The sequence below is a fragment of the Camelus dromedarius genome, chromosome 1 (genome assembly GCF_036321535.1).
Source record: "Camelus dromedarius isolate mCamDro1 chromosome 1, mCamDro1.pat, whole genome shotgun sequence".
NCBI lineage: Eukaryota > Metazoa > Chordata > Mammalia > Artiodactyla > Camelidae > Camelus > Camelus dromedarius.
This window is the reverse complement of record NC_087436.1, coordinates 5,672,668-5,685,052: the sequence shown is the minus strand read 5'-3', so window position 1 is coordinate 5,685,052 and position 12,385 is coordinate 5,672,668. Positions and strand designations below refer to the sequence as shown.

Sequence of the window (12,385 nt, the reverse complement as noted above, 5' to 3'; positions counted from 1 at the left end):
CTCCAAGTATCAATTAATGATTCTGAAAGAGTTCCTGAGAAATTTTATGCAGAGAAGCAAATTCAATTTTATTTTTTACGGTGACAGGCAAGAATGGTTTCTCTAATTAAAACAAAACTTCTATCTCTCAGTATCTGCAGTAAAGGAGCAAATAAATGCACATATTCTACCATTTCTTTTTAGTCACTATTAAATAATTTTAAGAATGTCATTTTTTAATCATTTGAATATTTTAAAGATATTGGGGGAAAACAGAAGCAAGCAGGACAATAGGTCAAGTTTACAACGTTCTGTTCTCATCATCTCTGTGGTTCTAGTCTTCACAAAACTGTAGGTAACGAAGTCCAGACTTAATTTCAGGCAATGACCTGCTCAGTTCAATAAGTCATTCTAGGTTAAAATTTAAATGTGTCCTATTCATATTAATAATGTAGTTCCATATCATATTTTACTTGGAAAAAGATGATAAATATCTTTTAAAATACTTAAAGAGCATCTCTAAAGGGATCTGTGTAATTCATGCATTATATCAATAATTTTTTTAGATATTAAGCTGCTTTACTCTTTCATAAACTAGAATTAACATCATTGCATTATAAAAAAATAGTGATAGTTTAGTCCATTTAAAAAATCCCTAAATTTGCCACTGTTATGTAGTGATTCAACTTTTAAATGCACATATACGATACAGTGAAAGACATTTCAGCTGAAGATTTTTAATAAAGTGAATTTTTGCCCAAAAACCCAATTGATAATGAGGAAAAATATACTTTCAAAAACTGATTTATCTTACCAGGGAATAAAAAAGTAATACACTTGGAATTGATGAGTGAGTCATGATGCAGGAATGAAATTAGAAGCGCAGGAAAAGGTCACAGTTTAGGAAGCAGGCGTGTTGAAAATTAGCATGTCAATATGTCATGGTGGACCCTGGGATAACACAGATGGTTAAATGTGCCTTGTGCTCCAGCCCCTATGGGTAAATATGCCTTCTGCTCCTTACAAGCACTGGACACCAAATCGACCTTCAGAGCCGTGATACATGAGGGTCCATGGGTGGGAACCCAGGTCAGTATGTCCTACTGCATAATGAAGCCTCATGCATTGCCCCTCCTTATTCAAAAGGCAGAGCACAGCGTGTGCAACCCTAGGGTAACTGCCTTACATTTCAGGACTTGGGCAACAGTATACTTCTTACCAAAGATGAATCATTTCATTATTATTTATGAACCAGAATGTTCTCTGAGATTCCAATCTGGTTAGTATTCTCCTCCTTCCTGATTAGAAACTTCTCTTTCTTTCTTTAACTTAAGTCAGATAAGCTAAATATAGAAATGAAGCTATGAGTCTTATATAGTTTGTCAGAAGTCATCGTAATTATATATTATATATAATTATTATTATATATTAAAATCATATTTCTACGTGTATATATGCCATGCAAATGCCGCTGGTGTAGTTCTAATTCAGTGCAGTTCCATAGAGAAGACACAAGGAATTTGATGGAATTAAGATTGTTTGGATCCAGATAATTCTTAAAAATGTGCCCTGCTTTCTGTGAAGTTATTGATAATTTCTGCACACATGATATATTTCCTTTAACTCACTGGGTAGAGTATAGAAAGAAGATTGCTAAAAGATACAAACTTGAGAGCTTCACATAGAGTTTTCTGAAATGAATTAGTTTTTATCCTCAAAGTGCTCAAAAGCTAACAATATAATGAAATTGTACTTTAAAAAATCACTGCCTTTGCTAGTTATTAAAATGTTCCATAGAATCAAAGGAGGGTAACTGAGCCCAAATGAAAATGTGCCAGTAGATCGATAATCATTTAGGCTTTAAATGTGAAAACAGTCGCATCAGAAGAAGTCTGATTTATTCCTCTGAAGAACCAGATGAGGCTATCGTTCCTTTTTTTTTTTTTTTAGGCTCTCTTTCTTATTCATGTATGCAACGTGAACAAAGGTAATATGTCTTCTGTGCTATATTCATTATTCATTATGCTTAGGCATTCTAGAGCAGGAATTAAAATGTCATAATGAGATGAGAGGTGTGTAAATTTATTCCATCCTGTGTGTATGACTCTTCAACGTGGCACAACTTTCCGTAATGAATCAGCCATCGTTATCACCCAACTATGTATTTCGAGACACTTGGAAAATACGTTACCGTAGAGCCTTTTTAATCCAACAACTTAACCTTTAAAGAAAAACCAAATTTTATAAATATCATTTCCGTGAGCTAGTAGCAGAAAAATAAAAGGGATGGGAAGTGTGCAAATGAGGTTTTGTGGCTTTTGGAGTTAATCAGTCCTGTTGCCCATTTTCCCATATACAGGTCTGTGGATCGACACACAGATGACTGTAAAATGAGAATATGCAGCAAAAACACGGTACCCCTCCAAGAAGGCGTGGAATGAGAGGAACCTTATGCATTTTATAGCCTCTCCACGGTGTGTATAATTTCACCAGGGAAATATAAGCTCAACATTCGAAGAACGTTGCTCAAATATTTCACAGGCTTACGCCGACGGTAAGAGCCTGTCCTTAAGAGTCTTGCGCTGCTTGGACAGGTAGTCGGCAGCTGCCAACTTCTTGAGGGTGAATTCATAAACACCATGGATAGCCACTCGAGACCTAAAATGCACAAAGTTGAAGCAGGTAAGTAACCAACCTTGGCGAAATATCGCATCCTTGCTGCATAAAGGCACCCAAGGAAAACCAGAGACTATTAAAGATCCCAAATTCATTAGTTGATTCACTACTTTGGGTTTCTCGTCCATCTTCAAACTCCTCAGTGTGCCACTCGTAGGGGCTAAATCTGCTGACCAGGAATAAAACCACACTGACCCCAATGTAGGCAAAAACAATGCACATCCAGATCTCATAGGCTAAAGGATCAAGGAATGAAAACACTCCTGGCTTGGACTTCTGTGGCTTCTTGATCATGATCGATATCCCGAGGCTCATAAAGGGCTTGGAGAAGTCAATCACCTCTTCTCTCACGAGGGTAATGGTTAATGGAGCAATTGCAATGTCAGCTTTCTGCAAGGGAAACAAAGGAGAGGAGTAGCGCCCGGAGTCGTGGTCAGAAAGGAATTGTGGTTACATCTCGGGATGGGAGAGAAGGAAAGGAAGTCGGGGAAACGGAAATAATTATTTCCTTGGCAGAATCTCAGTAAAAGACAAACCAAAAAAGAGCCATTCCCCGCCCCCCGCCAAATATCCCTCCTTTTTATAAATACAGAGCACACCCTTCTGCCTCAATTATAAAAACTGTCTGCATCTGTGCCTTTGCGGTCTTGGAACAATGAATATGGCCCCTAGGCTTCCAGACAGTAAAATGCCTGTTGCCAACTGCACATTTGCTTCTGACTTCATCCTGCATCTTCAAATGTCACAAGGAAACAAGACACTCTTCCTAGAGTAGTGTAGGAAACCAACTACCTCAGTAGCGGGACTTTTCAGGGGAGGCAAGCATTCTGTCAACAAGAGTTCACACTGAATGACTTTATCCTTGAGAAGAGTGGTACTTACCCCATAGACAAGCTCTCCAACCATCCCATTCCAAATTTTCGTGTCTGCATCCCTGGCCCCATACTTGCCATCCCCGACAATCGTCAACTTGTACTTGAACCCACAGTGTTTGGCAATTTCTGCAGCCAAGTCAACACAGTATCCCTCGTAGCGTTCATTGCCTTCAAGCATTTCGTGATTCTTCTTCATCATAACATATGGAGATTCCTATATGGAAAGAAGGTGCTTCAGTTGATTAAAAAAAAAAATGGCTGTGTTAATCAGCCACTCTCATCAACTCCAATTTTCCGGTTTAATTATTACCTGTTAGCCAGAGATCCTGGAGAATATAGATAGTGGATAATATGAGTGGGAAAAAATTAATGCTTCTTAACAAAATTCTCAAATGTCGATCATTATATCTCACTAATATGCCTTGTACCCAGACATACCAAAGTAAACAAGAGACTAACAGCACAAAACTGTTACTCTGTCCCACCATCATGTTTGTAATCCCGAGGGCTTAGAGAGGAGTCACACCGCTCTACATCCACATTCAACTCTGGATCCACCCACTCTCTTTTCTACAAGGCTACCCAGACCCCAGAGAACCTGCAACCACCCAAAACCCTGGGTCACTACCAGCCTGAGGACAAAGTTCACGTGAAAATCAGGTTCATGGTGAGCAACGTGCAGACCGGAAGAGTCATTGCCGTGGTGATGTGCTGATTCCACCCTCCCAGGCTTGAGCCCTCACCTCCTCTACGAAATATAATATCCCAGAATTACGCTATACAGAGCACTAGAGAGCAGCTTCCCCTGTAAACACCATAAAGAGGAAGTGTGGAAAAAATGACCCAACACCAGCCCAACATTCTCTACTGAAAAGTGGTGCTAAGGATACGCGGAGGCTCAGTGAGATGGTTCCTCTCAGTGGCACGATTAAGGCCAAAATCCTCAAATGTCTAGCCTGCATCAAGATATTCCAGTGCCAACCAACGTTCTTACCCAAATCCCATGTCAGACTACATATATTTTCTTCTCAATATTATTATGTTGACGAATTCTCCAGATTTACTACATCACAGCTCGGTAAAACAAAATAAGATTGTTCTGTCGCAACATCACATACTATCAGCGAGCCCCACTTTCCCCGTTTCATTTCACCCACAGCCTGTCACGAGGACCTGCATGACATGGAGAGACCTTCCACCTGTCCCAAGCCTCGATGGTCACGATCCAGTTCAATTCTGTCTCAGTCATCCGAAAGCCATTTTTAAAGCATCAGCTATGTGTCAACTACTATGTTGGGACTTGGAGTTAAAAAGAAGGGAGATAAGCCCTGTCTTTAAGGAGTTTAGCTTTCTGTATGAAGCAAGAGAAGGTGACAGCATTGCTAAACCATGTAACAGATGTAAGGGCAGAATGGACCCAGAATTGTGTGGGAATGAGAAGATGAGACACCCGAGGAAATTCCAAGAAGACTTCTCCAGACTTGCCCCAGGTCTTCCCCCGTGTGAGCACCAGGTTACGAATCTATGAAGCTAAAGTCCCACCTTGAAGAGGACAGCAGATATTTTGAATGCTTTAGCTCATGTTTGTGCATGGTCTTTTGGGCACAGTCATCATGCAGTGAATGACTAAAGCATTCAAAAGCAGCACCATGTCAGTTATTGTCCTGAAACATAAGCAGTGATTTCAGTTGACAGATATTTTTCATAAGAAAAATTAGTGTGACGCATAGGTGTGTGTCGCTAATTACCAAGATTGTAGTGACGACAACAGTTTTATTCTCAAGCCCAGAGGTGTCATTTCCAGAAGGGAGTTCGGTGAGGGTGACAACCATTTTGTCCACTTCGCTCCAGTATCCGATCTGAAACAGGAACAGAGGGTGGGCTCGTGGCTTCATGACTTTCAATTGGGAAAGCACTGAATTACTGTCAAACCCACATCTGAATCTGAAATGACACCTGCATTACTTGGCTGCTTCTAAATAGAGATGTGTCTTGTTTGTCTCTGTGACTCTAAGAGGAGTAGAAAGGGACCAATCAAACCAACAAACAGCTTGTCTCTTTGTGATCACTTTTCACATTCTCCAAAGGTAGTGCGTTGGGGAGTTGGTCATATAGAATCACAAATAAAATCCAAACAATGGCATTTTAGCCCTAACAGAAGGAAAAAAAATATGGAATTGGACTGTTACATGCACATTAGCACCACGTGCATTAAGTCTTCTGAACCACAACCCTTCAGCAATAGTTCTTTTTCTTTTCATTAAACTCTGTTTCTACCTTTGTCTTTAAAAAAGTATGACACTTCTGTTCATAGTTATTTTAAAATTAATTTCAGTGTCACTTACCAGAAATACATAGATTTTATTTAGAAAAGAAATATTTTAAAATATATGTTTCTGGAAGTTGCTGAACTCCATCTATGTGAACATACATCTCCAGGACTCTGGAAGAAGAGGCAATGGGTTCTCTAACCCTCCTCCTCACACAGAGAGAACTGCCTTCCCACCACTGATGATTTACCTTCCGGGGCCCATTTGTTTTGAGCTCCATGATGTTAATTGTATAATTTATTCTTTTTCCATTCTGGTCAAACTTGATATTTCCTGAGAGACCTTCAACCTGCACCTAGTAAGGAAATGGGAAAAGAGCACAGTTAGAAATTCACTTCAACAGCTACAAACTGGTTGACCAGATGACTCTCCTGGAGTGCAAGACAAGAAAAAGACACTTAACAGGTTTCTTCTCAATCTTCAAAGGGACTTTTGTATAGTTAGGAAATAATGTTCCCTTTGCTCAAAACGTAAGAGATAAAAACGAGAATGACTAATTCAGCAGGGAAAAATAGTGGCCATTGTTGAGTTTCATTACAATCATGCTGAGTGACTGACCTGCTTGAGGGCCCGTTCTATCTCCACACCTTGTCCCCAGGGCACCGCTGGGTTGGCCAGACAGTCTCCAGCATTTCCTCTTCGGGAGATTTCAATCCTCTGCTTCCGTAGGTTGCGAAAAGCTTCAGTCATCACTTGTACGGCATCATAGGTCAGAGCAGAAGTATACTGAAAAAGTGTCACACACAGTTCATAAAAATGGGAGAAAATTCAGAGACTCACCATGCACTGGCAATCAAGACTGCAGTTGCCCACCATGCAATACCACATCAGAGTTCAAGAATTCAGACACAATTTCTACCTTTAGAAACCTAAGAATCTAAGAGGAGTCATATAGAATATTGGGACTATGGAATGTCCTCTTGGTTCTAAACATTTTCAATTATGGTAACATCTCAGCCATTTCAGGTGAGACCTTTCATAGTAATTGTGTTGATGATTTTGTTTATGTTTTCTTTTTTCAAACTAGTTTCTCATTAGAGCAAGATTTTATGACCTTATCTGCTGATACAGGAAATTATCAAATTAACAAATCAGTATTTCTCCATTGTCTAATGAGAGATTCATTTGGTGACATGCAAAGAAGTCTGACTGGTTTTGAGACTCTGTCTCTAATTTTACCCTACTGAAGCTCACATAGATCTGCAGAGATCTTTGGAGTATTTATTTGTTTTTAAACTCCTCTAGATGGTTATGATAAATCAAATGGAAGAACCACCAAACTTCATGATTTCTATGCCCCCTCACACTTCACTAGTCTATGATAATATTAGTTCTAAACTTACAGTATTCAGATCTCTGTGTGATAGCAGGATTGCTTTAGGAGCTGGGATCCAAACAGAAAAAAAAAAAAAAACTACAAAAGTTCACTAAGCATCATCAGGGGCTGGATAAGTATTATTATGGCATGTGTATATACTGCCATCTATCAAAGTATGATGTTGCTATCAGCAATAATAAATCACATTTTAACATAAAAACTTTAATGATTGCTGAGGAAATTTCTGTTTTCAGTATTTTTCAATCTTTTGTTAACAAAAGTACAGAGAATCTGGGCAAAAATATAATATCATACTGATTTTGTGACACACTAAGTTTCTTGATCACAAATTCAAAATGGGCACTCAATATTTCCAAATAATCATCCTTTCTTCAGTAACTTGGTTCTTCCACTCTCAAAAATGACTATTCTATACCTTCCTTTTATCTTCTCTAAAACCCACACCTCTGCACACTTTTCTTTCTCTGAATTCCTGCTGCCTCCCTCACCTTACCTGTCACGGAGGAAACAGAAGCCAACAGACAGAACCCACTGATCTTTTGACCAAAATCTACTAAGCCCCACATCTCTCTGTTTCCCTCCTGAGTTGACAATGCGTGAGGTGGCCATACTCCTCCCAGGGGACGGCCACGCCAGCAGTGCACTGCCCCTGTCCCTCTCATCTTCTTGAGGACATTTTTCCTGCAGTTATACCCTTAATATCCCACATAAGTCTTTTTCTCTATTAGCAATTCAGTGACTCTAATATTTGGTATTGTAAATAAGGAAAGAAAGAAATGGGTAAGTGTGTGAATTTGATAGATAGATGATGATAGGTAGACAGACGGATGGATAGATAGATAGACAGACAGATGGAGGGATGGATAGAAGGACAGACAGGTGGACAAATAGATAGATAGATAAATACATGATAGAAACAGACAGATATAACAACTGTTTCTTAGGTCCATGTCTCCTTCCAATTTCCGCCATCTTTTCCCATTTGTTAAGGGGAATTTCCATTTCACATCAACCCTCTTTGTTCTAAGTGATCTCATTCAGTCCATGGCTTTAAATTACACCTGTGGCCCAAACGTGACTTCCCCAGTGGTATCCCTCCTGCTCAGCCCACTCCTGGTCACTCTCCTTCACCTTGTTGTGCCCTTGTTTATTTCCTTCAGAGTCTCTACCAGTATCTGAACATCTTCTCTGTGTATTTTTTGTTTATTTCATCTTTCTTCACCACTAGAATAGTTACTCCAGGGAAGTGGAAAACTTCTCTGTCACCACTGAATTCTCAGCGCTCAGGGCAGGGTTGGGCACTCTGGGGAGACTCAATAGGAAAGGAGGAAGGAAGGAAGGGGGGTCAGAGATGTTGATATGGATTATATCTTTATGGCACTTACATGTCTCTCAGTTCGATGAAAAGATACATAAACAGATAATTGCGATATACTACAATAGTGTTATAAATCAGTCCAATGGTGGATAGATGTCTATCTTGTTTATTTTTAATATGAGAGATATTACAATCAGGCAAATGAGAAAATAATTTATGGGGTATGAATTATCCCCTCCCCACATCCAGAAGTTTTTTTTAAGATGCCACGTTTTTAACACTAAAAATGGTACTGTGAAGTTATCACTTAATCTTTGCATGACTCAGTTTAGTTGAATCAGTTTAAGTTTATCATATGAATGAATCAGATTTGATGGGAAAGTTGGGAGGAAGACAGAAGAAAAAGAGAAAATGATTTTGAGCCCACATGACAGTGATTGGGTACTGTTAATGGTAATAAGACATTTGCATTTACTGCTAAATTTTCTCACTAAAATTTCTTCTCATATGCTACTGCCAGTTAAGCAGTGTCATTGCAGGCCTATATATGAGTCTTTCTTGACAAATCTAGATTATCTCTGGATGGTTGCACTTGAGTTTCCTGCAAATACCTCTACCAGATGGCTCTAAATAAAACCCACTGCCATTTTTTCCCCAGATCTGCAACTTTTTCCTTCAAATTGTACATGCAAGAAATCAGCAAAAGACACTGTATTATATATGCAATTTAGGCAACTTATATTCCTGGATTGAAAATGTAATTTCTGGGAAGCTATCCCAAGAAAATATTCTCAAATACAGAGACTTTTCCCACAAAGATATTAATTTCAGTGTCATTGGTAATATGCAAAAATTAGAAAGAATCTGAATTGTTGACAGTAAAGGAATGCTTAAAAACTATGCTTTTTGCCTTGTGGAAGTATTACGCAGCCATTAAAAAGTTCTACTAATAAAGGTAATGTGAGAATACCAATAATGCTAGCTATAAGAGAAAAACATTATTACAACTAAATTTTTTTCAACAAAAAAATGAGAGTAACAAAAAATGGTGATATACCTTCAACAGAAAAATGAAAGAAAAGTAAATGAAATGGTAATAATAATAGGGAGGAAAAACACATGATGATATTTCTTTTCTAACAATTCTACAATATCCATGTAGATTTTTTTAAAGGTAATTTAAAAAATCATATAATATCAAAAGCATTGTTTTAAATCATATCTACTTAAGAAAAGGCTCCTTGAAGAAATAGAGATATTACATCAGGATTTATCTGCCTCACTTATGTGTTTGTTTCTAATCTCCTGGGTGGGGTGGGGGAAACACTGATTAAATTGCTTTCCTTTACAGCAATCAGTCCGTTGCCAATTTAATTCTTGTGATGAAGTTTAGGTCAGGGAATCAGAAACAGAAACTAGGGCCGCAGTTTATTTGTGTTCAAGAGTAAAGATCATAGTTAAAGGCCGAAATCTTCATTGAGTCTGACTGCTCACATTACTATGAGAAATCTATAAAGCCATCTGCTGAATGTTTTAGAGCTCTATAAATGCTGGTGAACTCCATTAAAAAATAAGACTAGGTTGAATGAACTAAAAGCATTTAAGTCCAATGCAGCGTGTTTTCATTATGATTCAAAGCGTAAGCCCGCCAAGAAGAAAAATCCTTCCAACCTTTCTCGAATGTTCAAATCTAATCAAGTCTCAAGCCTATTATCACTTTAAATTAAAAGTCACCATCATGGAGACACAATTCTGGGCTAAGAGGAAATCAAAAGCCTCTGTAACGGAGTTCCTTCTTGTTTATGTTCTGCATCTGTGGCTCATTTATTTTTCTAAACAAATATGTTCACATTTTGGATTGGACAGTGAAATATTTCAGTTTTATTCTACCATTCACTAACTAGATGTAAATTAACTTGCAGGGAACATGACGGCAATGTAACGATCTCCTTCTCTGAAAACAAATGTATCATCTCTGCCGTGATGTTTATGTTCTGTGAAATCTCTCATCTGAGCTGGAAATTTACATTTCAGTGGGGGTGCCATGATGCTCTGTGTCCTCTGTGACAGTAGCCTCACACCACACTTGAAGAAGAAACCTGGGAAAACGTTTTTATGGCCCATTTTCCAAATGCGCTTTTTTATCTCATTTGAAATGTATCCTTATTAAGACTTATTTTTCAGGAGGAAAATGAAATATGCATTTTAAACATGTTTGTCGTGCCCAGCAGTTAGCAGACATTATTCAGTAACACATTTCTGTAATCACTGATACCAAAAAACTTTACTGACAGTTAAAAACCAAAACCAAAACCAAAACCAAAACCAAAACCAAAAACAAAAAAAAAGGAGATAGGAAGGAGTTCTATATACATTTAAAATCTAATGAATATACAAAGAGAATAAATCGGCTAAAATATAAAATTTTATGGGCCATCCTAATGTTTGCACCAACTGAAACATGTTATCTGCACGGTGCTGAGATAGGAAAAAAAAAAATACCATTCAAAAAAGTCCTAGATTTAGTACTATGAAAGTGTTATAAAATTTCCTATGAATGGCCACTTTCCAAATTTTCCTTGACACTTGAAATGGAATTGAGTATAGTGTCAAAAGCACGGAACACAGCATCTCCTGATCTTTTTCAGGGCTGCATGGAGCCCTGATTTCACCATTTCTGCTCTGTTGCCTGGAGCAAGTTTACTAAAACATCAGCATCCAAGGTTTCTTATCAATGAAAGAACAATGTGTCTCCTATGTGGCAGGAGTGTTGGAAAGGAAGGTGAGGGAAAGAGAAAGAGTTCAAGTTGACCTAGTTCTCCACGTGCCAAGCCTGAGCTGCAGAGTTTCTTATTAAGTCCTTTTTCAAAAAACTCTATGCAACAAATATTTTTACCCCAATTTTACAGGTGAGAGTTGCCAGTCATCAAGTGATATTTTGCTCAGGGTCACAAAAATATGTGACCAACGTGGAATTTGAATCCAGATCTCTCTGTTTCTAGGGTAATGAGGGTGACCAGCCATCCTGGTTTGCCTGGGGCTGTCCCAGTTTTGGAACAGAAAGTCTGGAGTCCCAGTCACACTGGGACTGTTGGTCCCCTTTTTTGGCAAATTCTACATCAAATGAATAGTTATAGGCAAGGAGATGCTGGATGACTTGTAAAATATGCTAAAGATGCAAGCTAACGACCAGCATGTTTGCCTTATTTTTTCCTTTTTTTACTAACTTGGTCTAACACTAGCTGATCTTGACAATGTTTTGAAAACCACCACCCTGATCTACAAGACTCTCTGATCTAGTAAGTTTAGAAAATGATTCTCACATGGGCATCTTAAAGGCTCTGAGAAATCCTGCAGTAACAAGTTTGGTTCTGTTTGATCAGCATGGCCCAAACTAATTACCATTTAATTTTTTTCCTTAATATTAATAGCTTTCCGTAAAAATAGCATTTGTGTAACATCCTTTGGGGTGTTAAAAGTTTTATGGTCTGGTAAATTTTACACACTCATTTTTAAAATAGCATCAATTATTTAGTTAAATCAAATTATTAAAACTGAATGATATTTCCCTAGAGAACCTTGCACAATAAAATTCTCAGTTTCTTCATTACAAAATGATCAACATAATCAAAACTGGTAAGCTCGAGGAAAAAGAATTAAGCCTGTAAGAAAAATGTTAAAAAGCCTTGTTTGAAGTTTCTTGGCAATGACCTAGAATCAACTAAAGCCACAGAAAGGAAAAATGGTATTATGAAACACATTATAAACTTAAAATTATTCATTTGTCTTAATTTCAAATTCAACTGAAGTCTACCCCCTGGGACGGATCTGTCTGTGATGAGTTCATCTTTAATTTCCTATAAAGTCT

The 12,385-nt window shown here is 38.1% G+C and overlaps 1 protein-coding gene across 5 annotated transcripts in view; it reads right to left on the bottom strand.

Moving 5' to 3' along the window:
* The window catches only part of GRIA2 (glutamate ionotropic receptor AMPA type subunit 2), a 142,833-nt gene that overhangs the window by 25,988 nt on the left and 104,460 nt on the right, over nt 1-12,385 (bottom strand). For all 5 annotated transcript variants that reach the window (XM_031463802.2, XM_031463768.2, XM_010994274.3 and 2 more), the window contains exons 7-11: nt 6,419-6,586; nt 6,051-6,155; nt 5,279-5,389; nt 3,538-3,744; nt 2,675-3,045 (exon numbers count right to left, since the gene is read on the bottom strand). In XM_031463802.2, the coding sequence (XP_031319662.1) occupies nt 2,675-3,045; nt 3,538-3,744; nt 5,279-5,389; nt 6,051-6,155; nt 6,419-6,586 (962 nt within the window). The remainder of the gene's footprint in view (nt 1-2,674; nt 3,046-3,537; nt 3,745-5,278; nt 5,390-6,050; nt 6,156-6,418; nt 6,587-12,385) is intronic.